General features: G+C 39.7%; 1 protein-coding gene across 2 annotated transcripts in view; it reads left to right on the top strand.

Moving 5' to 3' along the window:
- RASGRP3 (RAS guanyl releasing protein 3) overlaps positions 1-27,385 on the top strand; it is a 65,691-nt gene that overhangs the window by 14,013 nt on the left and 24,293 nt on the right. The window contains exons 2-6 of one of the 2 annotated variants that reach the window (XM_069800470.1): positions 19,813-20,003; positions 21,526-21,628; positions 22,278-22,340; positions 23,531-23,662; positions 24,944-25,091. In XM_069800470.1, the coding sequence (XP_069656571.1) occupies positions 19,934-20,003; positions 21,526-21,628; positions 22,278-22,340; positions 23,531-23,662; positions 24,944-25,091 (516 nt within the window). In that variant the 5' untranslated portion in view covers positions 19,813-19,933. Of the gene's footprint in view, positions 1-19,812; positions 20,004-21,525; positions 21,629-22,277; positions 22,341-23,530; positions 23,663-24,943; positions 25,092-27,385 lie in introns of those variants that run through there. The other variant, XM_069800469.1, reaches the window with a different exon arrangement.

Raw genomic sequence — 27,385 nt, 5'->3', positions numbered from 1 at the left:
GAAGCAACCTGAGTTACCCTTCTTTGCTGCAGCCCTCACCTTCAGTGATTTGCAGGCTTTCATCAGTTTCTGACAAATGTGCCAGCTAGATAGACTATTATAATTTAATAATTTTAACAACAGGCACCTATCTGGCTCTGAGCAATTCCTTGAATTTGGTCAAATCTCAGTTGCAGTCCTAACAATTGGTGCAGGTTGTATTTCAGAAAAATTCCCTGTAATGCCCTTGATAATCCAATGAGACTGTGCAATCTTGCAAGATCTGGCTTGCTTACCAAACAATAAAATACCATTACCACATCCTATACTGAGGTATGGCAATTGCCTGTGTCCTGTCCGTCTTTTCAATTTAAAGCACTGCTGGAGTTTCAGCACAGTATATCCTGTAAGTGGGATGAGAATTAAGTGTTTCAGAAAATGATGTTTTGCATCTCACACTCAAAATTCCATTGACAGTATGCCTTTGTCCTTAAATACCTAAATATCTTTAAATATGTGACCAAGCTAGAGGGAATTAGGTGCAGAGTCTCAGTTGAATTTCAGTAGCGTATGGCTACATATTGCCCTGGAAAATTCCATCAGAACCTGTTCATTTCTTGACTTCAGTGTTTCTCCTTCATTTGTCCTATATCTGGGGACACAGGGATAAGGGTGCTTTTGTTTCTCATTTTGCTTTCTCTGTTTAGATTGATAGGCCCCATCTCAAAAGGGCTATCACAGTCTGACTAGAAAATGTCTGGCACAATGCAGGCCCATAATCTGTGCTGTAAAAATGCTAGATACCAAAATTAAAATGATCTCCAGTATTAATAACGCACTCATCACTCTACTATCCAAACACAAAAGGTAGTGATGTTGCCCCTTAAGTACAACTAATCCCCATAAGTGGGATTGCTCACATATTTTGCATCATCTGTGGAGTCACCTGGTCTTAAAGATGCTATGAATGCCACAGCGTTTTAAATTGTTCTGTTCCTGATGGTTTAAATTCCTAAATTTAAACACAGCAAATTGTGAAGTCAGAAACAAACCTGAAGTGATCAACAGGGATGTGTTTAACTTTCCATTGTGCTGCCTCTACTGTCGATTAAGGCTTATCTACTGCTTTCGTCATTAAAAAAAAAAAAAAAAAAAAAAGCAGTTATGGAGCACATAGCGCCATGTTCCAGTCAAACGCTTTAGCGAAGGCTGCTGTTATGAAAAGGATTTTCTAATAAGGGGAATAATGATCTTCAGATTCTGACCTCCTGGCACGGCAGTGAGATTTATCAGGAGGAGCATGTGACTAGTTAAGACACACAGCCCCAGCTTGAAGGAAACAGCTGCTCATTTCATGCTTTAGCACTTGGCAGCTGGACAAGGAAGGGTGATGTTTGTGTTGAATACCTCTGCAGAACCAAGTACAGTAAGTGATTTTCCCTGGTTTTGTTTTTTTGGTTTTTTTTGTTTTTTTTTTTCCCTAAACTGCCACTGCTTTCCTATTTTCATCCTAGACCTTTTGTAAAAACACTTAAGGGTGAAGGTGTCACTTCATTGATAAGCAGTCATTCATGCTCAGAATGCCTATATTTTTCTGACCTGTGATTAACAATAGCATTGTTTTTGCTTTTGCAGGAACAAGGTAGGTAGGGTGTTTTGTCCTCATGCTAGCCGGGCAGGGAAAATGGTGTTTATTTACTCAGATGATGGAGTGAAGAGGTTGTTTATGATGAACATATTTTCCTTTCTCTGTAAAGCTAGTCAATAGGTAGTGATGCAACTTGAGTATAGAGCAATTTCAGTATTTGGCTTAAAAGTACTCATGTTAGGAATTGACAGAAGTACCCCCTCAAAATAGTGTGATTGATCTGAAGACAGTTGCTTGTAACTGGTTACTTTTTGGGGGTGAATGCAGAGATTTGGGGGGAAGAAAAAGGTAGAAGCAGAGAAATACAGGAAGACAGTGAAGATGCACTGATTAAGATATAATTGAGTCATTCTGGATAATAATGCATAATTAGATTGTGAAGATTGAAAAAATCCACCCTAAAACCAGGGAGCGAGTCTCCTAAATATCACCAAGTTTTTAATTCAATTTATTTTGGGATACTTTCATTTTTTATGTTTTTGCTTCACAAATGATTGATTTCCCCATCTGATAATTTTTGACTGTTACAGTCTGCAGTTTTGCTTTAAAACACAAGAATTGGAGTATTGGATATATATAAAGGAGCTTTTGATCAATTATTCACATAGAGATGAATTAGGGTTTTTTGAGGAAGACTTTGGAGGAATGGGAACAAATGAATGGGTGATGGACCTTGATATGTGATGAGACTGAGGGATGCCAAGTGCTTTGGGGAAAGTTAAGAGGGGCAGAGGTAGAGAGCAGTGGGGTCCTGTTGAGGAAGGTGTATATCAAGTCAAAAAGCCTGAATTTCAGAACAGGACCAAGGGTAAACCCTGGCAGGTTTAGTGAATCATGTGGTCCCTCCTTTAAAGATGGGGAGAATAATCCTTATTCAAAGACTTCTTACATAAGAAAGAGAAACTTTGTTTATTTCTCCCTGAAGACTTTTATTTTTCTTTTAAACCATAGTTTATGGCTTTTCTGGCTAACTGGAAATTTTATAGGAAAGTGTCAATCAGTTTCAATTGTTCACAAGACCAGAAGTCTGCCTGGCTTCCTGCCTGTTCACGTCTCCGGGGGTAGACTGCCTTTGAACCAAGAGCTCAAGTACTATCAGGTTGCAGTTACACTGCAGCCCTCCCATGCAGATGGCACGCGACACTATAAATGCAGCAGGCCTACAGGCCCCTGAGGTGCCTGGCTTTGAGCTCAGGAGCCCCCAGTCCCCCAGGAACCTTGGCTGGAGTGGGGCCCTTCAGGCCTGTCTGGGTCTCCATCCCGTGTGGTGCAGGGAGAATAACTGGTCTGCTCTCGCTTTTTTATTCTGATCCCAGAATAACTTCCTTTTTCTTCAGAGCTGTAGGAATTCTTCATTTTGGGTAAGACTATGCCACAGTGTGCTTGTTTCCACACATTGTATTTTATGTTTGTGATCAATATTCTCTGTTAAGCAAACTGCCCAGTCAGATGAAAAGGACTGTTGAAGGGCCATGCTTTGAACCCAAGTTAAACCCCAAATCCACCAGAAAAGAGATAGACGCTCAGACCATTCCTGCTGTACCTTCTTCTCCCCTACCTCTGGCACAACCACTGTGCCAGGGTTGGTGCAGAAGGCTGATGTAAAGCCATATGGTTCTGCATCAGCTGCATTACAAGCCAGCTATATGTGCCTCTTGTGCAACTGATTTTATTCTCAGGCATCCCTGGGAATTAAGCGGAGTGTAAAAGGGAACTCATGATGATTGCATAGTAAACATTAGATAACTGCACTGCTGAGCTTGCCTTCAAGTAATAATGTCTGAAAACACGTTGTCACAGCGGTCACTGAATTGTCTCAAAGAAATGTGGTGGGAGAGGTCAGTTTTGTGCCTCCATGCTATTAAGGTCATTCACAATAAGGGAGAATAACTCATCACTTGGATCTGCAAAATTTAAGGTAAACAACCCAGCTTTATTTACAGCTGCCAGCTGTCATTGCTGTATCTTATTTTGAATGAAATTCGAGACTCATGACTAGACTTTTAAATCCTCTGTCCACAAAATAAAGAAAATGTGATCAACATTACAAGATTCTCAAGGGTAGAGTAGTTTCAGTCCTTATCACCAACCCATTTTGGAGGGATGGATACTTGCTGTTAAACACAGACAGTGTACTTCAAGAAACTAGAGTATTGCAGTCTTCAGGCTCTCCTCACTTTATGGCTTTTCTGACGAATTCCAACTGCAACATCGGTTACTGCAGCACCAGTCATGGAACACCACTGGGGCACACAGTTATTTTGTGCTTGACCAGAAGACACAACATCTGTACCACCACTCTTTTATATTATTTTGTAACATCCTGATCTCACAAAACCACGTGCTCAGTTTTTTGAATATACCCCCCCATTACGTTCATGTAGGTCAAGGCAGGTCTGCATAGGCATGAATTACATGAATTAAATTTCAGCATGCTTTGTTTGGGGAAGTGCTCGGCCCTTGCATTTCCCATTGATGCATCTCCAGAAAGTCCAATACCTACCAGAAGTTGTTCATCCTGGATTTTTTTTTTATTGCATAGTAGAGGAATAGTAGAGGAGATTCAGTAACAGCGTGAGCATTGCTGTGCCTCTGCAGAAGCTCAGTGCACATTCATATCACTGAGAGCCTTGTAAGGTTCCTGTTAAATCCTTTTCCTTTACTCTGAGGAAATGATCAGGGCAGCCTTACAGCTCTCTGAATGGACCTATTCCTGCTCTGTAGCAAAACATGTCACTGAATAGTAACCACAGTTTTGCCAGCACCTCTCTAGTCGAAAATGCCATTATACAGAGAAGCCACTCCCAGGATGTTCCTGAATAGAGGAAACTACTTTTAAAAATACTGAAGGGGTACTTGTGTGCTTTTCTTTTTTTCCTAAGCTGCTGGGCCTGGCTACAGAACATTTGTACAGGTACTCTAAACATCTTGCACAGAATGTTTTCCATTAACATGTTTGTGGCATAATCACTTTTCACTGCTAAATTTGATAGACATGTTGTCATGTTCGCCCTTTCTTTTGAGTCAGGAATGGCAATGTCTCATATCCGAGTGTTTGAATAAAAAAGCTGAAACAAATTCTCAGGTCTTCTGATTTTTTCTGTTCATTGCTTTTCTCTGCATTTTTTCTGTTCAATGTGAGTAGCCAGTGCAGTAGTACTTTTCATTAATAGATTTGCTTATTGGCATAACATATCTAAAAACCACATGGCCACCAGATTAGAGGTGTTGAGACAGGGGAGAACTTGTCTTTTGCTATGAAGGTAAAAGAACATCAGCTGCAAGCACTGGCAATATCAACAAAACAGACTTGGTGAGTCCAGTTCAGATACAAAGACTAATCCTGCAAATGCATAGGTATTTGCTGAGCTGAACTCATGAGTGGTCCCATCAGAAAGTTCATATTACCTCTAAGTGTGTATAGGGTTGGGGTCAAAGTGTGGGTGTGTGGAAATACCCACACGACTGATGTTTACAGCTCAGCAGAAAATACAATTACCCCTGAGATTTACTCTGGTTGTTTTGGTGGCCATCTGCTGTCTCACTTCTCTGAATAACTGCTCCCCTTGCTGCAGTGTCCTCTGACCTCATTCAAATAGGTGAACTGGTTTGACTCCCTCTACACTGTACTCTCCCACCTATGATTTATGCATATTCTCTTTACTAATGACCTGGAGTTTCTCAGGCAAGGGGAGAAGGCTTCAACATCTCAAGAACCTGCCACACATAATTGTGCAAAATTAGTGAAACCTGAGCTATTCTTGTTCAGATACTTTATATATTTAGTTCCTGCAAACAGAAAATAACCATATCATCTTAAATTAACACAAATTTAATATTAGTGATTCAACATAATGTCTGCTTTGGACTACCACAAAAGTCATACCAAGCTTAATATACCAGTAGCTAATATATATTGATATTACATGTTATGCATAACAATACATTTCCATATACAACTACTTCTGCTACTGTTAAAACTACCTCTATTTTCAACCCCTACTATGGAAACAGATGTTCCACTCAGAGTAGCGGTGGGCTTGTGCAAGAGAGTCTGGAGTGTGGGAAGTGTGTGCAGGAACAGGATCTCCAAGATGAACAAGGATTTTCCATTCCTTTTGAAGTATATTTTGCTCCCTCTGCCTGAAACAGGTTGATAATTTTCAATGTAGAAATCAGTCTTAGAGGCTAGTATTTAAGTAAGTCATACATGATATGGTCAAATAGATTGAACGTGACTTATATTGGGTATATTTGCATGCTTGCTAAACATATTGATGAGGCTGCCTTTGACACATGACCCAAGGTTGCATATATTCTTTGTCATGATGCTTTTTCACGTTCTTTAAAAAGACATAACATTTCTCCAGCTTAAACTCTGGTTTCACCAAATCGGATTTCCTTAATCTGAATTAGCATTATTACTGATAAGATTCCATTCATAACCCATAATTTACTTAGGTCCACCCAATCCATAATCTTAGTGCTGGTTCATATGGCATGCATTGATAAGTTCTGTTTGTTTTGCAGTGACCCAGTGTTTGAACCCAGAGCTTGTTTGGAAATTTCTGGTGTTGCTAACAGGAAGTAAAAAAACAGTTTATGCAAATATGTAATTGATTACCAGTGGGGCAAATTACATCAGAAAACCTTTGCTGAACTAGGGCTTGAGTCAACTTACTGTCTAGATATATAGTAATTTTTGTCGTCCGAATCAGAATAGCCATGACATTCCAGCCTTATTACACTGTTCATGAAATAGCTTCCTTAAAAGACTAATAATAATCTTCTCTGCTAAAGATGTCTTGCCTACTTCAGCTTGCTTACTCACGCTCTGCTTTACCAAATTCATGAACACATACTTCCTGGAACAGCTGCCACCCTTCCTAAAACTTTTGGTTTCCAGGCCCTGCCCTAATGACTGTCTGTATGTTTTTATCTTAAGTAGGCATTGGGGCAGGAACTAGAATACACTTTTTCTTCCCTCTTCTTGAGTGAATGCTCTTCCCCTTAAATTATACAGTCATGTTCTTGCTTGCTTTCTCCCTGTGGCCCAAAGAAACTTCATTATTTCATTTAATATGGAATGTCACTGATGTTCTGGGGCAGGTAAATCTACTCTGTTGTCTCAGCCAAGACAGTGGGAGAGTTACAATCCTTCCACTAATAGGAAGAATTGATCCTGTATCTCTCTGAGCTTTAAGGAATGTTCAGAGGTCTGGGTTAAAGAGCTTGGGCACCACAGCTGCACCTATTCAGTGTGGGAGTGACGTGCTAGGTGAGACCAGAGGATGCTTAACACAGACAAGGCAGAGGAGTTCCTGGTGTACAGATCCCACCAATAGGACTGACCTAAGCAGGGAGCTTCTTGCTGTTGCTGACTCTGATAGGCTTCTCGAAGCCCACTGTTGGGCATTTGGGGACTTTAATACTGAAAATGCAGAAAGAGGTTAAAAGCTCTAGGCAGTCACCTTCTGGGGGTGAGGAAGTGAGAGACCAGGCTGAGAATCACACCCCTGGAGTCAGGCCCTGGAAGTGAAAGGGAGCCAGGATTTGGGCACTTAATCCTTCTTTTGGATCTAGTTCTCAGCTAACATTGTGGAACCAAAATAAAAGAGGTGGGTTTTAGATTAATATATCTTAAGTAAAGGCTCTTTTGCAATTTGCTTTATGTCTGTGTTTCAAAATCTGCTCCTTTTGGAATTCTTGCACTGATTTAACTATATTGATTCAGAAATTGGTGTAAACTCTGACTCGGGCATGGTTATCTGGTATACTAGCGCTTATAGAAATATAATTTATTCCTGTAAATAAACCTGAAAAGGAGTGAGTATTTTGAAAACCTGACTGCAATAGCAGTCAGTCTTTCAATGCTGAATACTGGGGGAGAAAGAAGTCCCTAAGCCTCTATCTCAGCTTCTAAATCAAGATCTTCCTAACATCTTCCACCCTTTAATTTCCTCCCCTTGGTTGACCACTTTTTTCACTTCATATTAGCTTTACCACGTAGCCACAGTATTTTTTTTTTTTTTTATCATTATTGGAGTTAAGCAGACCCTTCAAGAAATTCTGATAAGCTCCTTAAATTTGATAAATACATGCTAAGGAGTAGATAGCTATGAGTTTCCTCTATAAATACAAAGCAAGCAGGCTTGGATGAATTTAATAAGTGTCTTCCAAGTTACTCATGAGGGCGACAAGTATTTGGGGTGGCCTGAACCAGCCACTGCAAAGGCATTATACTACCAATTAACTGAAGGGGTTTTATCCACACAGCCAAAAAGATACTTGGTGGATGGAGTATGTGATTCTCAGCTGCTACAGCTACAGCAGCTGCTCTTGTTGCTTTTCAAATAATGGTGAATCTTTGGCATAGCATCTCTGCAAAGGATGCGTTTTAGGATTTTCTACAGATCTTACTCTTTTAGGCAGAAAATACAGGTTGCACTACAAATACATGAGCTTTAGAGAATTACAGTGTTGTATCTTAAGACATGAGCATTGCAAACTTAACCAATGAGTTTTGGTGAAGTTTGTTTCTCCGAAGTCCTGTTGTAGCAATGTGTTCTGCGGTTGTGGAAGTGGGATATTTGTGTAGCTGCAATTCTGCATTAAATATTCTTTCATACAATAAATATTTAACTACCAAAATTAATATTAGCAAACTAAAGATCAAAGTTACTTGTTTAATGTATTACTTATTAAGGCAGGAACTGTAAGAGGCTTTTCCTCTTTTTTTCTTTGAGAGAGATTTTTTTTTCACACTGCTCCTTCCCCTTTTTCTAATTGTCTTGCTGTTCCGTATATTTTTATATATAGCCCCTTCTTCAGATGAGCTTGTGTTTGTGTTTCAAGTCTTTTGATGAGAAATTTCTCTGTTGCCATTATTCTCTTTTTAAAGAAGGCATTTAACTTGTTGGCTGCAAACTGTCTAATTATTAGGAAGGTACATGGTTATTAATAAAACTCACTCTGTTACAAAAGCTTGGATATAGAAATCAACTGTGGTGATGCTGTTCTCGTATCCTCTACTCTGTAGACTTCTTGTAACATGAACAGTTTTAGAGGTTTGCTGTGTGTCTTCATACGGTCATACTAACCAGTGTGTGTTTCTTAGTAGACTGCTTAGTAAGGAAACAAAGTTTAGTCAGCTGACTGACAGTTGCTTTGTTACCTCTGGAAAAAAGTACAAAATGTAGTCAGATGTGCTAGAAGGAGCAAATAATCTCTTCCCTGCTCTTCTCTGTTGGAGGCCTACTGGTTTAAAAACCTCTGAACTGGCTTAAGAAACACTGTATGCCTGTGTTTAAAATTCGCTCTTTGCATCATTAAGAAATTTGAAACTGCCATTGTTTCACACATCTTCCCAAGGGAAACTCATAGAAAATAACTAGATGTAAGGAACTGCTCATGTATTTTGATGTCCAGCATCCGCTGACAGAATTTCACAAAGAAAGATGCTGGATCTCTCCTAACCTCCAGGCTGTGTTTTTACTCTATCAGCTTTTTTGCACGCCTGCTTGCCTGTGAGTTGTGAGTCACTGGTGATTTCTACAGATGCAAAACCATAGCACCACACAAGGCAGGCATCCCTGATTCATGTGAGTGTGTGGTAGAAAGCAATTTGCATGAGTTCCTAGGATCACGCAGCAGGTCTGTCTACTGTCATGTGTGTCTGTCAGTGTTTTCTAGCGTACCGTTTTAATTTACATTCTCTTTATAGAGCGACTGCTCTCAAATGAATGGGAAGCTGCCACTGGGGAGCGAGAAGGGTTACTGGCCTTTAGCAACCAGTCCATTCTCTCTCCTTGTCTGGGACCTATTAGCACATCTGTGGGGAAATAGCAGTTACATGTGAACCATTTTCTATATTCATCAAAGGGAAAACGAAGGAAGATTCCATTAGAAATGCACCATAACAGCCAAATGAGCAAAAGGAGCCAAAGTTCTGCCCTGCCCCTCTGTCCTTTTAACTCTGTCTTGCTCCATCTCAGACATCCAGCTTCCCATTACTTAAGTCTCTGAAAGCCTCTTCCTGCCTTTGTTCTTTTGCCAGTTGCTGCCTTCAATTTACTGCACTGATAAGTGTACTTCCCAGGCTGTAAATGTGCGGTCAAGATATTTCTGAAGCTGACCCATGTTTTGATTGTAGTCACAGGAGGAAAGGTCAGCAGCAAAACTGCTCTCACTACATGGGGAGGCCACTCCTCACACCAGAATAGGTATAGGTTGTGAATTCATGGGGAGAGATATGAGGTAATGTGTGGGATAACAGGGCCAAAGAAATAAAAATAAACATGCGCTTAATGTCCCTTCTTCAAAAGGTGATACCTACCCTTACTTTTATTAGATGTAAAGGAACTGCAGTTGTTCTTCAGCTTGGGGAACACTGGAAACCAGAAAGAGTGAGAAATCAGATATGGTCATCGATGCTAGAAATGATAGCAGGTAAGTAGGAGATGCTGAAGTCTCCCTTCACTGGTATCTGTGACAGCAAATAATAATTTTCTCTTCTCTTGATACAAAGTAGCTGCATAGATGGAAAAGGGAAGAGGGGATGTGTTTTAACATCTTGCTTTTTTGGGACACTTAGCTATCATCTCTACTGTTTGGGTGACCAGCACAAGCCTGTAGAGCTTGACGTGCTTGAGAAGCTCCATAGGTGTTTGTAATTCCTGTGGCATCATTATAATGTGTGGCAGAGATATTTGCAATGTCTGCCAGCATGGGCCTACAAAGTATTGTGCCATGAGCAATTAGTCTGCAGTGGGAAATAACTGGAAATTACAGAATTATATGGAGTGAAAAAGCTTCTTCCAAGTGAAAATTGATTTGGAAGCCACGGGTTTATTAGGCAAGAACTTTGATACCAAACTTACTGAATTTTAATACAAGTTAGAGGCTCTTATGTTTCCTCTTTGCCTTAAAATTGATTGAAAAGAAGTGGTGTGAAACTGAAAGCTGTGCTGACTCTTAAAACTGCCATAACTCTTGGAATATTTAACAGCTTCAAAAAAGACACTACCCAGGGACTATGCTCCTATCGAAGAATTTTGGCTTAGTTAAAAATAAGACAAAATAAGGTTTGTGAGGGAAAATGTAGATCTCCAAGCTGAACATATCAGAAGGTCTAGGTAAATAGGGCCTAGAATTTCTTAGTAATCTAATTAATAAATAAGTGTGATTTTTCAAGCTTGGCTTTAAGAGAATATAGCTCAGAAAGGTAAATAATAATAAAATATTAAAATATTTTGTAACAGATATATGATAATGAATATACTAAGTCTTTGTCTTTCAGAACCGAAGGGTTGATTATTTCCCCATACATTTTTTAAAGTAACTAAAAAAATGTTTTTTCTTGGGCTGATCCAGCCTCATTAAAGGTGTGTAACAGTGTAACCAGCCAAGAATATATGCTGATAAGGTGTTTTTTTCCCCTGACGACCTATGTGACTAGGTTAACAAAGCAGACTTAGTCATGAAAGACTGTAAAGAGCTGTATGCAAGTCTGTGAACAGCAGAGGTAATTGCTAAGAGTTTCTCTGAAGGCTTACAGGCAGTAGTATGACTTGTAAGAGACATTGACAATGTATTGATTTGGTTTCTGAAAAAAGATTGAGTTAGAGTACATGAACTCTTATTGCTGTTAGGTGTCCTCTCCCAATGGGTTGTATTTTGGCGTTGGACATCTCTAATGTGTCTGAAGGGCAAAGATTCACAGAAGTGCTGCATCCCCTGGCATCATACACTTTAATCAAATGTCTGATAGTTGTAATTTTATTTTTGCTTTATTGGGAATAGCAAAACAATTTTTGTGACAAATCTCCTGAGAAGTGTGACTGAAAAGTTTTACCCTTTTTGAAGACAAACTACAATCTTCCTTTAGCTCTTCCTTTTAACCTGATGCATTCTGGGCAATTGTTCTACCTTGACCCATGGAAAGTGGAAGTAAGAGGTCATCATCATAGTACATTAAATAACTCAAGCATGTATGTTCAGATTTTACTGCCATTATTATCTGGAGTTACAGTTACAGAGGCAAATGCCAACATGGTAAATTGAGGAAACAAATATAGAAGTGGATGGGACAAAGCTGAAGTATGGTAGATAACCAGTTCCATAAAATGCTAGAATTGCAACTGAGAATGAAACCTTTGTTGTTTTTACAAATCCAGTTATCAAGTTATCCATTGTTTTAGGGGGGTTATAAGTGAGGAAACCTGGGGTTTTTTCTGTTGTCTCAGAAATCATCTTGGTTATATTTCACAGAGATATGAATGCTAAACAAAATGCTGTCTAAGCAGCTCAAGCCTTTATCAAGTGACTTTCTGATTACTGAAAGTATTTGGTCGTGTGACTGTCCATTAGCATTCCTCATGATTTCTGTAAGCTTCTCCTTTATTTTAGGTCAGCATGTATTGTACCCCATGTGCTAATTTATGAACTTCTACAAGGCATTATGTGGCTCTGAGCTAATAGTTTGGTAGTACATACGAGTGGTTCCATATAACCACCTGGTTTCTTATCTATGGTCCCTATTCATTTAACCTCTGTTCCTATAGAAGAGTAGATGTCTAGGCCCTGAAATCATTTGTAATACCCTCCTATGTTTGTTGTGGTTTAACCCCACAGCCAGCAACTAAGCACCATGCAGCCACTTGCTCACTTCCCCCCCACCCAGTGGGATGAGGGAGAGAATTGGGGAAAAAAAAAAGTAAAACTCGTGAGTTGAGATAAGAACATTTTAACAGGACAGAAAGGAAGAGAAGAATCATGATGATGATAATAACATAATAAAATAATAACAATAATAGTAATAATAATAATAAATAATTGGAATATGCAAAACAAGTGATGCACAATGCAGTTGCTCACCACTTGCCAACCAGTGCCCAGTTAGTTCCCAAGCAGCAATCTGCCCCCCAGGCCAACTCCCTCCAGTTTATATACTAGACATGATGTCACATGGTATGGAATATCCCTTTGGCCAGTTTAGGTCAGCTGCCCTGGCTGTGTCCTGTGCCAGCTTCTTGTGCCCCTCCAGCCTTCTTGCTGGCTGGGCTTGAGAAGCTGAAAAATCCGTGATTTAGTATAAACATTACTTAGCAACAACTGAAAACATCAGTGTGTTATCAACATTCTTCTCATACTAAATCTAAAACGTAACACTGTACCAGCTACTAGAAAGAAAATTAACTATCCCAGCCAAAACCACAACAATGTTAATTGGGTGACCTGTGGTGACCTGAAAGTAAATATTTAGCTCAGTGGACTCTTCTCTCAGAATTAAGCATAATGAAATAAATTTTGACAATTTGTAACTTGCATGTTTCTGTGCTAAGGTGAAAAATGCTCGCCCCTTAGAGGCTATATTGGATGTAAATGGTAAGGTTTTGGCAGCAGGGGGACTGCGGGCACGGCCTCTGTGGGATGAGGCCAGGGGCTGCCCTGTGTAAGACCCAGCTGCTTCCACCTGTCTTTGCAAGGGAACCATCGCAGGCCACAGCTGAGCCCATCAGCCGGGTTGGTGGCACCTCTGTGAAAACATTTAAGAAAAGGCAGAAAATGCCAAGGGTGGGGGACAGGGGTGAGGAACATGGAGAGAACAAGAGAATGGAGAGGAAGAGGGAACAATAGAGGGAATAACAAGGTCAGAGAACAAGGAGGTGCTCTGTGGCAGAGCAGGTACTTCCCTGAAGGGACTGTGGCCTGTGGATAAGCCCATGCCAGAGCAAGTACACCTCTGAAGGGACTGTGGCCCATAGAAAACCCATGCTAGAGCATTGGACAAGAGTGAGAAGGAAGGAGCAGCAGAGAGAAACTGCTGTGTACTGACCCTGACCTCCTGCACTGCTCATTGCTTCACCAAAGGGACTGGGTGCAACCTGCAGCAGTAACAAGGGGGGAGGAGAGGTGTCTGGACTGCAGCTGAGCCTGAAAAAGTAGGAGGAAAGGTGTTCTAATGTTTGCCTTCTTTGTTTCCCAATACCCAAATCAGTAATTAAATATTTATGTTAATTGGCAATGAATTAAGTTTTACAGAGATTACACTGGTTTGGGGTAGGTGAATGAAATGAAGTAGGTGAAACTTTATTCTGTGGAGTCCGTAGAGCTGTGGAGCCACTAACATTCCCTGTCCAGTGTTTGTTGTTAATATAATGTTTGGCTTTAGCCATCCACCAGCAGTGTACACTTAATCATCCCCCTGTCCTCTCCTCTTTTCAGACACAGATGTTCACTCTGTTTAGTGTCTTTTCAAGTTCCGCCTTGGTCCAGAAAAAGGGTGAATCAAAGTAACAGGGTGCAGACAGTTACTGTGACTTGTTGTGTAACTGCTCTCTGAAGGTGTGTAGCAAAGGTGAATGAGTACAGTCACATCAGATGAGCCCAAGACTCTCATATTTCATTTTCATTCCTCTCCTGCCCCCAGCAAGGCTTGTATCTTGCATTCATGGAGCAGTGCCACAGTGTCTCCCTTGTTCTGTGTCCTCGCTCCACGTGACAAACGTCATCGGTAAGCCAGATGTGCTGCCCTGCAGCCAGCTACTTGTGATGGTTGAGGTCATGGACTGGGACAGAAGCGGTGGCATTAGGCTGCCTGGCAGCCCAGCATTACTGCCCTTTCCTGCCTAGCACCGCTTTGGCATGTGTCGGATGCTGGAGAAACCTGGCCACGTATGTCACTTGTTCAGAGTTTTCTAGAAATGGAGTTGTGAGTATTGTAATAAATAAACTGGTACTGACCACCTAAAAGAAATATTTAACAGCTTGGAGAGGAAAAACTTCAAGAACCATGCATTAGGCAACCTAAGACCTGTGTTAACTTGAGCCCAAACAGATGTCTTGAATGCACCTGTGTAGGCAAAGGTGCAGCCATTATGTGTCCCAGCTGGGATTCTTATTATGGTAATTACACTTATATGTGTGGAGACTAATCACAAGAAAAGGCCTCATTGTGAAAGCCTCCACTACATCCACAGGGTAGCAGATGAACTCTGTCCTGGAGAGCTTGTCCTAGACACAAGCAAGACAGGATAAAGGTGTAGCAAGGGAAGTTACCCTTAAACCTTCTCATGAGGCTCTCGATTTCTTCTTGGCTTCTTTTTCTGCATACTGCTACTGATTCTATTTCCTTGTTCAGCTGCTTGCATTTAGCACTCTTTCTCCAGCAGCCAGGTGGAAGCTGTTTAATGCAAGCATTAAGTGTTGTGTTGTGGAGGCTTGGAAGAGGGGGAGATGAGGGCAGGTCTGGCTTACTTAAACTGCCAAGAATGTCCTAATCTTGTAAAGAATATGAGTCTCCTGTGTGCAGGCCTCTGGAAAGTTTATGGATAAACTGAGACCCATAGAGGTGCATGTGTGTCAAAGTTGAGCTGTTTGCATGTGACTCTATTTATTGTCCCTAAGTAGAAGGAAAATAGCCCACTTTTAATTAATGGGTAAAATGCTACACGTACATTTACTTTGGCTTAGCTAAAAAGCTGTTTAAATTTCATTTAGCTAAATAAATATTACTCTGTATGTCAAATTTAATCCTATTTAAACCCAACTTATTAGTTTAGCTTGCACCTGTAACCAATATAACTTGCTTGAAATCCATGTGAAAGTGCACACACAGGGATTTGTGCTGCCTTGACATTTTAATATTAGTTAAACTGCTGTAACTTGTAGGTGTGGACCTCCCCTTAGTAGCCTCCAGCAGTAAAAATGATGTCTTTTGGTTTTACTAACGACGGTAGCCAACACTGAAAACTTGACTGCATGCTGCCTCACTCTGTTCTCACCATTTTATTCTTTTGCATAAGACCACAAGTTTACTGGCAGGGTATCCAGTTTCTTTTAAAATCTAATGTATTACACCTGACCACATCTATCTCAGGAGCTCACAGCTTACACACTGGTTTTAAATACATCTATCAAGACAGTCCACAACAGCGCCATCTCAAGACTCCCAAAATGTTGAACACAAAATGCAATTACACTGCATGAGAGTGCTAAGGAAAGCCATCTGCTTAAAGTAACTGTGTGCATGTGGCTGTCAGAGTGAAAGCAAGACTTGGAAGGGACTCTGTGTCCTGTAGTTCAGTCCATCAGGGACTTCTTACCTCTGGGCACATCACTGCAGATGTTTCTGCTTTTCCCCTAAGTAGGAAGTGTGCATCCCATAATGATAAAATGTCATGAAATAAAGCATGACATGCCTGATACCATGACTTGGTTCATAGGAATATTATGGTTGTATCTATTACCTAAATGAAGGGCTTTAGACAAAGCTGTAAGCTTTGAGGGAACACTAAGGCTTATATTGATCATTTTCCTACCATCCTTCACCCATTCCTGACTATTGCCCTGAAGACCCTTCCCAGCATGTGGCAGGTTCCCAGCAACACTCGTAGTGGAGTCTGTCATTTCAAGTGACCTGATTAAGAAATGAGAATGGATAGCTGTGGAGGATTGTGTGCCTCCTGTGTCCTTAATGACCTCTGTTAACCACAGTAAACCCGATAGAATTTATAATTTCATTATAAGGCAAAAATATATTTTTTTTTAGTTTCAGTGTAGTAGGCAGTCATTCACTAACTGTGTCATCTCATTGGGTGAGCTCTGTTTTTCTTATCCAGCTTTCCTGAATCCTGAAACAGCTGGATGGCAATAAGATGTCTCAGAGTTACATTAGGAAGCACCTGGGGGCAGAGATTCTCTAGGTTATCTTTATTTGGAAGTCCAACTGCACCTTTGGCAATCAATTTTTTGTAACCACTTCCTTCAAAGTTTTAAACTCTTTACATGTATTATATATGTGTATTATATACATATATGATACATTTTTATATACACATTATTATACACGTATATATATAATATAAATGTATTATTACATGTATGATTTTTTGTGCTTCTAATGTGTTGAGCCATTGACTATCAAAATATAATTTATTGAATTTATGTAGACAAAATTCATAGTTGTATTTTACTCATCCATCCCTAGAGGTGTTGGTGTGGTTGGATACCATTGTAGCATGATATAGACAAGACATTTATTGTTCTAGTAGAACAGCAGTGCTTAATGATGTAATGGTTGTGGTTGTTGGAGTCTGCAGTCAAGAGATGTGATATCAGGTTTTGGGTCAGCTGTGGATATGTGGCTTAGCCCCAGCCAGCCACTCCTTCCTCCAGTGGAAATGTTTTATTCTTCTTTTAGAAGCATTATGAGAATAAAACCATTTAGTGGTCAGATAGGCTGTCTGGGGGGATGGTACTCTAACATCAGGATCTAGGTATCTACAGGTTAAGTAGTGTCATGTAATTAAAAAAAATCATGCAATTTTACATGGAGAATTATTTATTGATTGCTATATGGCTGCCTTAATTGTTGCCAACAGAAGGTAGGAATGATACTCTCCTATGCTATGTATTATAGAGGATGGTAACACTAACAAAACTGAAAAGGTGGATCAAATCTCTTCCTCTCCTACATTTCATGCTTAGCAGTTTTCAAAGGATAGGCAGAAAATGCAATAGCTTTTCTCAATTCTATATTTTAAAGAGCTGACTAAAAAATATTTTTAAATAGCCAGTGTAAAATTTATTTTATTTTTCTCCTCTTGAAAAAAATACTAAGTCAGATGAAGTTGGAAGAACTAGATAGCTGGCTCTGTAAAAAACCAAGCCAGTAATTTAAGCACTTAGGGAAGGACTTTGGGGTAGTCAAAAAGGACAAACATGCCCAAAGTGGGATTCTAGCAAAAGTTAGGTGCCAAAGTACAAAGTCATGATCTTGAAAAACACTGCTCAGCTGCTGGCTAATTCTCAAAGCAAGTAAATCAAGCAAATGCTCTACTTTTGGGGTTTTTTCCTTTAAATACATAAACAGTCTTGGGAAGAAAGACTGAACCTGGGGTGACCCTGGCTCATGTGTGGCCTGACCAGCAGGTCAGAGAGCCACGTTACCTCTCTGGTCCACTTCAGACAGCTTCGGGTTTTGTGCGATGACACAGCTGTAGCAGGAAGGGTTGAGGCTACCCAGCCTAGACCCAGACCTAACTGTTAGGACGCCTTCTGCTACAATGCCAAGCGTGGGTTCAAAGCCACGGACCACTGTGTACCCACCTTCCCCTTTTTCTTAGGTGAGTGCTCTGACTGCTTACTGTTGTGTGAAAGTACTAGTTTTCCCCCAGTTCGTTGCAAATAGGAGCTCTGCTCGACTCCTGGAAAAACAGATGTGTGTGCCTTCAAGAGGGGGTTCTACACTACCAAACTCAGAGGAAAGTGCTTTCTTCCAGCTAGGAGGAAGGCACTGGCAGAGCAGGACTCACACTTGTATCTCTCTGCTCATGTTTCCTGTTGGCTGACCTGGGCTGCTGCAGCATTGTGTCTGCACTGACATATAGAAACTCAGTGATCTGTGCTTATTTCCTGCAGGCTTCTCTCAGCTTCAGGGAAAAGTGTGTCATGTCTAAATCCTTTGTTGGCTGGGACTGGAAAGAACCTGGCTGTAGGCACCCATCTAAAAGTAATAGTATCTCTGGCTGAACCGTGCATTTTGAAGGTCTTCCAAGCAAAACACTGCTGTATGCTTAGAGCAGCCTGGGGACCACAGGACTCTGAAGCCAGGTCTATAGAGAATTATCCAGTGCGGGACACTTTTCCAGGTGCTGGGATGCAATGCGCCTTGCTGCTAGAAGGTCCCTAACCAGTCAGTGGTCTCCTAAGTGGATCTGAGGTGCAGGTGGGAGTTAGCATAGGCCAGCAATGAGCAGCTTCCACATGCCAACTCTGTTTGGGAGGTTGAGAGACTTCACTGATGTAGATAACAGGCCAACCTCTGCTAGCTGGCCTTTGCACCTGGGAGCCAGTGTGGGCATGGTCAGTTCAGTAGTGCAGACCTAGCCTGCACAAACAGCATTTTCTTCTCTTTCTAGGAAGTGGGAGTTGCGTCAGGATACATTGGCCTTGCATTTCGCTGAGAAAGGAGCATACCTGCCTGCGCCATGGCTGAGGTAGCGCCAGCAAAGCTGCCACTGCTTGGTGTCCCTTGGGTGGCTGGCCCACGGTGATGTCTGAAGGGCTGCAAGCTCACAGGGACCTGGCTCAGAGCACTCTGGTGCTCATTGTAACAGTGGCATTTGGGAGCGGGGCAGGGTGGGTTACTAAAAAGGGTGAAGGATGCCAGTCCCACCAGGACTGAGTGTGCAGTACAAGGTCTGTGATGTGGTAGGTTTGAAAAACACGGTATTTGTGGGTGAATTAAAGCAGGCATATAGTTCATCAGCGCTTTGCATGACCAACATTAAAAGGTTATGTTACATGCAACAACTTCTGAAAAGAAATTTCCCAAATTCCTGCGTTGTTTTGCTTCAAGGATTGTTGTAGCTCTACTCCTGGCTTTTTTCCTAGAAAAGTTGCTGGATGTACTTTGTTATTGTTTGTCACATTTCAAACACTTGTTATGGTCAGGCAGTAGTGGGGCTTAGTCATAGATAGACAATAAAATACTGATTTCTTCTGTTCTTTAAATATAACCTGTAAAATTATTTCTGAAAGCTTGTAACAGGGTGTTTTGTGCATCTTCAGGTAAATGGATGTTTGATAATTGAATGGATAGTAGATGTATGGTACAATTTAGAAGTTTCTGTATGTGTTCAGCTTTCTGTGAGTGTTCAGCTACTGTGAGAAGATTTATTTAACAAAGCTGTAGGGACTGATCTTAAGGTTCTCTGAAAAACTGCCTCCTAGTTTAATGTTTGCTATGAACTTAATTAAACATTTTATGTGGTCTGTGCCAATTAAGACCATTAGCATTACTATGAACTGGTAAGCTTAGGGAAAAAAATGGTTATGCTTAAAAACATAAAAGCAGGGTTATTAACAAAAAGTGACTTATCAAGTGTAAATAAAATGACCTGAACAAAATGTGCGTCATTGTACATGCATATCCTCATTTACCATCTGGTTTCTGTTTTATGACCCTAGCTGTAGATTTATTTTGTGCTGGTGGACAAACAATTAGACAACACTTAAAGACACAAGCTGGAATGTAGGGAAAGCTTACAGCAGTCTTTCACATTCTCTTTATTGTGTGGTGAAAAAACAGTTTATAGAAAAGATGAGTTGAACTGTAAACATTGCATCCTGGTAAGTCTTCCAAATAGTCAAATGATTATGATTTCTTTTACTTTCTTCAGATTTTTCCTTGAAGTCCAGCTAAGAATGCAACCAACAATAAAGTGAAAAACTGAGCAACTGAAGAAACATCCTTCTACATGGTGAAAATGTCTCTTATTTTTTGACAACGCTTAAAGGACAATGGGGTCAAACACACTTGGGAAGGCTGCAACATTAGATGAGCTTTTGAACACTTGTATTGAAATGTTTGGTATGCTTTTTCAATATTTTACTTTACTGTTCTTGAAATTCATCTTATAATATAACCCCTGCTGTTCTCTGATTTAGCCAGTCTTTTCCCTTGGCAAACAACATTTCTGCTCTGTAAAATTTTCCATGTTTCATTTTGGCCCAGAATCACACAGGCCAGAATTTTAATCACATGCATACTGTATTAAATTTTATTAATATAGATAATGCAAAATGGTGGGTATAGCGGTTTTTAAAATGCTGGCCTTCACCAAGAGAAGTGTTTAGTTGAATTACTCAAGGAGTTATTTCTGGCATTGATCTTTGTCTTGAGTGGTTACACAGCTGCATTTCTGACCAGTCATTTTTTGGAAAGGTTTTCCAAATCATCATGCAATAATTGGCAAGAATATGACTTAAGGCTCATGTAATCTTTTTACTTTTATTAAAATGTGATGTACCAGGTCTGAGGGAAAGAAGTGATGAAATAGACTTTGATCCATAACACCATTAATCATGATGTGTCACATTGCAGTCAGATGAGTTCATGGGTAGGCTTAAATGATTTGAAATGGGGCCTTAATTCACAAAGCTACATTTTGATTCTCTTGAAATGCAGGACAGCTTTTGATTGGAATGAGGTATTAATTTTTTTTCCCTTGTGGAGAGAAAAAAGTATCTAAAGGTGAGAGAGTATTAAATAATTGAGGGACGGACGGATCTTGCTACTGACTGTAGTGAATCCCCATATATCCATTTCTGTAGACCACCATCAAACCTGTTGTTCTAAGACCTAATGAAAGTATTAGCAGAGCTCATATACTTGTTGTCTGTTGGAAATCATGCCTCTCTTCCTTGTATACACACTCTCTTGACAAGTGTAGTCCATGTGTCATTCCCATTTCATACATGCATATCGTCTACTGTCTTTTAAAAGAGTGACAGATAGAGAATAATCTAAGATTGCAGATGTTGAGGAAGACTGATGGGCAGCCAGCCTGCCATGGAATAACTCTTTCTGCAGTCTCAGCAGCTACATTGCAAACGGGTCAGTAAGGCAGCTGGAGATGGAACCCTGGGCACAGATGTGAGGTGTTGCTTTGACATTGAATTCCTTGAGGCAGATACCTTTTTTTTAACAATCCAATTGTTAACATAAAGCTGCAATAAAACAAATATTGGCAATGGTTGTACATAAATCATCTCCCAGTCTTTTGGTGGACTAATTTTGGATTTGTTCTTTGGATTACTGGCAGTATTTTTGTATAATGTTTAGCATAGTGCTGTCCATGCCCCATTTTTTTAGCTATGGCCCGTTATCTACACTGGTTTGGGTTTTTTTGCCTTTAAATAGCTAGCACTGCAATCTAGCAATATTGTTGCTAAAGGAGCGGGTTTTGTGCTTTGGTTTTGTTTCCTACCTATTTGGTAGATAATGAGCCAATATTTCCACTTTTGATCCTTTCTATGTGACTCAGCTTGAAGAATAAAAGCTCCTCTCTGTTCATTAATAGTGTGGTTAACTCATTGTTTCTCTTTTGCAGATGACAAAGGAAATCGGTGCTCCAGCCATTTGCCAAGAACCTTTCTTTTAATGCACCGGTGGTATCTGCCTTCCACAGAGCTGGCTGGCAAGCTTCTGTCCACATATCCTTTCACAATGTCTTGCAAATTGACATTACAATATCAAAAGCAGATTGTTTCTGTAACTGCATGTAAAAATGTGTCAATTAATTAGTGACAACCAAGGTTTAGAGGTGAATTTTTTTTCAACCTAAAAGATGGAATTCTGTGAGCTTCTTTATGCTACTGCTTGTGGAATTTTTTCCATATGTACAAACATACTGGGGCATACTTTGCATTAACTTTGAATAAGTGGAAGTATGTGGCCAAGGTAACTTTTCAAATGTATCACGGCAGGCTAGCCTTTGACTACTATGAACTTTCAGTGGTAGCTAAGCACCTACATGTCATTTATACCTCTTAAAGAATTCAGTAATCATAAGTATTATCATGTTTGGTTAGCCAAAGCTGGCAAGAAACTGTTCAGCAGAATATTCAGAATGGTGTAATAGAGGCATTTTTGCTAGTGCAAAAAACAAATTGGCAGCCAGGTATTGGTCTTTGTCCCCTAAGATGCTGTGAAAGTCAATGAAATATCAGAGCATACTGTGGTTACCTCTAGAAGAAAAGTTTGATACTGGTTTTTATGCAGCTGGTGCAGTGTCAGAGTATTCTGTAGATAAAAACAATATTACTGAATCCGGGCACACAAAGCTTTCTTTAACTAGCATACGTATAGAGATGCCAATGGGGAGAACTGCAATGAATTCAGATTAAAAATCTGCTATTTCATGAGGTAAGCATGCTTCTGGTCCTCTAGAGTTTTGGTTTTATGCTTCTGGGAATACTATCAATGTAACTTCTTTTTGTAAATATTAAAACTAAACCATGGAAGTATAAAGTTTGGGGGTTTGTTTTTTGTTGTGTTTTTTTTTACTTGATCTCCAGTCCATAGTGGAATTTCTGTGCTTTGAAAACAATCGTTTAAGTTGAGCCATCCAGCATTTAAGACATTTAAATGCATTGAGCTAAAATGCTGATTGAAAACTTGTGCTATGATTTACCTGGTATTTGAGTGTGACATCTCTTAGAGGGAGACTAATTCGGTGCCACACAGAGGAGACACACATTTTGCTTCAAGATGTAATCTAGTGTGGGAGAGGAAGATTGTCTCTGGGCTGTCAGCTTCAGTTCATACAATCCTTACATAGTTTATCATGACAGCAATGTGTTAGTGATGCCAAAGCTATTACAGGTCAAGTATGTCTGATCCTTGCAACACCTGTCTCTTACCTTGTTTCTTGGGAAAGCTTTCATGTATTGGGCTGTGCTTGTGTAGGAACATCTCTCTGTAAAAGAAAAAGCATCAATTTTTAAGCTAACATGATATAACCCACTTCCCTCAGACAAACACTTTATCTTTCTTCCTCTGGTCTAAGTTGTATCACTGTGAAGAAAGGGAGGGAGGTATTGAAAGCAGGACTTATAAAGCCTTTTCCATACCCCTTTAAATAACAGAGGAGACATCTCATTTACATGGTTAGCGTGGTAGAACTGCCATTCAAATTAAGATTTTCATTTTCACTGAAAAATCTTTTCTGAGCAGATAAAGTGTCTCACTTAGGAAAGGGATAAGTGCAAGTGTCTTTTGGGTGTCCTGGCAGCCTGAGTCAGGACACATGTGTGTGCTGTTTGTGTATGTCACCTGAGGCATCACTTTAATTTCACATTTCAATAGAATGCTGCTGTGTTGTGCTGTGGTGAGTTAACCAAAGGAAATTACATGATAAAGTGGTTTTTGCCACTTCAGTGTCGCAGACAATCACAGCAGCAACAAGTTCGGTTAGTCCACCATCTCTGCCCAAAAGCCATTGGGTCTGAAATATTTATAAGTCCTATTGAATAAAATGTGAGTATATATATGCAGCCACTGAATGTTACACATGAATCCCTGATCATCTCTGAACCACTGTCTGTGGATTTCAGATACTGGATTTTAGAATTTCCTGCAGAGTTTAACTTGGATCTTGGGCTGATTCGTTTGACTGAAGAGTTTCGAGAAGTAGCCATGCAGCTTGGATATGAGGATCACATGCATCTCATCGATATCTCCAGCATGTAAGGATGTTACGAGCTTCAACATCTTTCTCTCTGTCTCTGTAACAGCAGAATTCTAGTTCTGTGCAAAATATAAAAATATTAAGGGCCATCTTGATCTTCAGAGAGCAAAAAAGCAGTTACAAAAAGATTATATTGGCTTCTAAATTTGAAGTTACTAAGAATTTGAAATTCTAGTTGTAGCGTCACAGTGAAGAGAAGATTCTTAGCTCTATGTAAGTTTTTAATATAAACAGAAAAGAAATAATTTTCCTGACAAAGCTAGTGCCAATTAAGTGATTAATATTACTTTTTTCCTATGATTTTTCATACAGCATGACAAGCAATGCAGTGACTGGTATGTTGTGTAAATTTTGCATTTCCTCATGGAAGATTTTTTGTTCTTTCATCAGTAACCTGTTAATTTTATCTACTGGCTTTCTGTGTACTTCTTTTCTATGATTTAACTGGATAATCTTTAGCATTCATGTTTGTAGTTTTATTCCATCAAAATGATTACACTACTATTTCCTTGACATGCTGAAACGAAAGTTACCTTTTAAACATCACCAGAGAGGCTCTTGTATCTCACCTGATATTGTAGATTTTCTTCTAAAATATGGCACATGCATAGTGACTTTTCCTTATTTAAAAATGTCATAGTAACCTGGAAGGACAGCACTACTAATCTCAGTGAAGGTTGCAAGACTTCCTGCAAGAACAGTACCAGTGAAATCATATGAATATTGACTCTTAAATCTTCATTTTAAAATATTGTTAGCAACTCTTTCTGCTCTCTGAAGTGCTTTTACGGTATATGGGTAGGAATTATTCCATTGCTTGCAAGCAGATGATTTGTCTTTTTGTCCACCCTTGTCTTACTGTTTTGTTAGCTGTTTCACTGTTTCTGCTGTCCCATTATTTCATGGAAATGTGGTCTTGCAGAGTAAAAATTAACCCTTGATGTTATTCAAATATTTTTTAATTCTGTATCAGAATTTGGTGTGACCTGTTCTTCTTGTATTCCCAAGGCATTTTTTAAGTATGGCTTCTTCTATCACAGAGAACAGTACGTTGTCCTTTTGTTTGGATAGAAACCTGCTATTATTTATCATTTGCAGTAGCACCTCCAAAACTCTTCTGTTATGCACCTGAGTGGGTCTTACTCTGAGTGTTTATGTGCTGGATGTCACAGATCAGAAAACTTATAATCTGTCTCTTGGTACAAAACTGTGTGCAAACCTTGGGCTACCCTTGCATGTACCCAAACAGAAATTAGTATTGTACCTTTTTCTGTTGCAGTCCTTCCTATGACTGGATGAGAAGAGTTACACAGAGGAAGAGGATTTCCAAGAAGGGAAAAGCCTGCCTGCTGTTTGACCATCTGGAGCCCATTGAGCTAGCTGAACATCTCACTTTTCTGGAGCATAAATCTTTTAGGAGAATTTCTGTAAGAAGTCTACAACTTTGTCACTTGCAATTAAGAGCCTGTCCTTAAAGAGCATTCATATGGTTTAACATTTATGACTTTTTTCCCTCCACATTTCAGTGTAGTAAATCTTTATAACCCTTCACATGATGTACATAGCCATGGCTGCACCAGCACTTCCTTGATCTTTTTCATGATTGATGCTTTTAGTCACAGAAGTTAATTCTGTGGAGAAATTCTGGGCAAAAATTACTGCTAAAAGCTACTGCAGCCATGTGTTGCAACAACTGATTAAACTAATATTATTGTTCAAAATCTCCAGGTTTTTTTTTTTTCCTCTGAGGAAAATAGTTAATTACTTTTCAGGAAACATCAGAGTCTTTGCAATGAACAATTTTTGAAGAAACTGAAAAAGATATAGTCCTTCTGTAGTCTCTGTTCACTCCCAACTACCTCTTCAGAAACTGTCCTTTCATTTGCCAACTCAGGATCAGAAGATAATTCAGGTTGGAAGGGATCTCAGGAGGCCTCTAGGCCAACCCCCTGCCCAAAGCAGGTTCAGCTCCAAGATAGATCATGTTCCACAGGGACTTAGCCAGCTGGGTCTTGAAAACCTCCAAGAGCAGAGACGGCACAACTTCTCTTTCCTCCTTCTCGCATATTAGCACTGAGGAAAATTTAGATACAATTGCTTCTTTTCACACAGGATTGTACATGAACAAGAAGCAAAAATGGATGAAAATGAAAGTAGAAGCTAAAGCAAAACAAATGAGTAACCCGAATGCCAAAAAAAAAAAGCTGATTTCGCTGGCAAATATCCATATGAAAAGGTCACATGATGCCACTGTATCTGGTGGCAAATGGAAGCAGTAAGTTCTCAAGATGACAAATTCTCTGAAGCAAAAAAATGAGACTTTTTAAAAATTGTTTAGGAGCATGAAAGAAATCAAACTCCAAAACTAAGAAAAATATATGAAGTTTTTTGTTTGTTTCAAGAGGGGAAGGAAAGAGAGATCAATGAGGAGCTGAGACCAGTCTAAATAGAATCACTTTTGACGTCATTTAATAACGTTCAAAGGTTAATTACTCTAGACTTCAAATCATGGGAAAACACCCTACCGTGATCTGTGCAATGCTAACCTCAAAGAGGGAGGGAGGCACAAGAAAAAAGGGATGTATTTGTAAGTAGACTTAAGATATATTTTAATGCCTTTGTGAATTCCAGAAAAAAAAACTCAGACCTGCAATGAATTTTTTTTTCCTTGCTGTTTCTAATTTGTCTGTTAATTCGTTGGCTTGAATCTTGCTATATCTCAGATGTTTCTCTGCAGCCAGTTAGACTTAATTAATCTTATACTATCCTGTAATGCAATGAAGAGGTTTGAAAGATGTGTTGTTTGTTTATATGAGAATGGTAACCAAAAAGTTGTAAGAATGGTACATTTCCATGAAATAAAGTGAAGGGCACACCTCAAAACATAGAGATTGAGAAAGGAACCCAGGATCACTAATCTAATTTAAAGAACAATTGAGAAGTGCTACAGAGAAACAAGTAGCATTTATTTGGAGATGTCAATGAGACCAGGTGATTTGCTATAAACTGTTCAGAAATGTAAGAGTCCCACTTATTTTTGCAAGGTAGAAAAAAGTGTTATCTCAAAGCTATGTAATTGTAAAAGATGATTAGTTTGAATCCTGTCTTTGGTTTTACCTATTAAAAAAAAAAGTGGAGGAGAAGGAAAGTCAGCGTTAATCACAACAGAAAATATTTAAAAGTGTCTGAACACTGAGATACTATTTATCTGCACCTCTGAAATGAGCATCTGCTGTGTAAGAGCATATGCCATCATATGGCCTTCTAGCAGGCAATTTTTGATCAGCTAAGACCAAGAAACCCATGTTGGCTGGCGTTGCTATCAACTCCCTGCACAAGCTAAAGTTATGTCATAAGCTTCTGAAAATCCATCTTAAAGGGACAGCTCAAAAATGTTTTCCAAACATTTAGGAAAATCTAATTCTTGGGGGCAGTAGCTCTCCCATGTAGAACTATGTCCATGAACATACAAGGACTGAACAATAACATCAAAAGAAGCAAGATTTAGCAGAAGTAGGTCCTTGTGCTACAGAATTTTTTTGACATAGGAGGAAGAAAATGGGTTCATAGTTAGCTTCTTGGGATGCAGTTTAAGCTCCTGTGAAGAGTGACAGAGCTCCTATTGATTTCAGTGGGGCCAAGATTTCTCTCTTTACACCAACAATGCAGTTGGTCAGGATATTGGAGTGGGATGAAAGCTCTTATTTACATGCTTCTTGCT

The sequence above is a fragment of the Haliaeetus albicilla genome, chromosome 13 (genome assembly GCF_947461875.1).
Source record: "Haliaeetus albicilla chromosome 13, bHalAlb1.1, whole genome shotgun sequence".
NCBI lineage: Eukaryota > Metazoa > Chordata > Aves > Accipitriformes > Accipitridae > Haliaeetus > Haliaeetus albicilla.
This window is presented reverse-complemented; position numbering and strand designations above follow the sequence as displayed.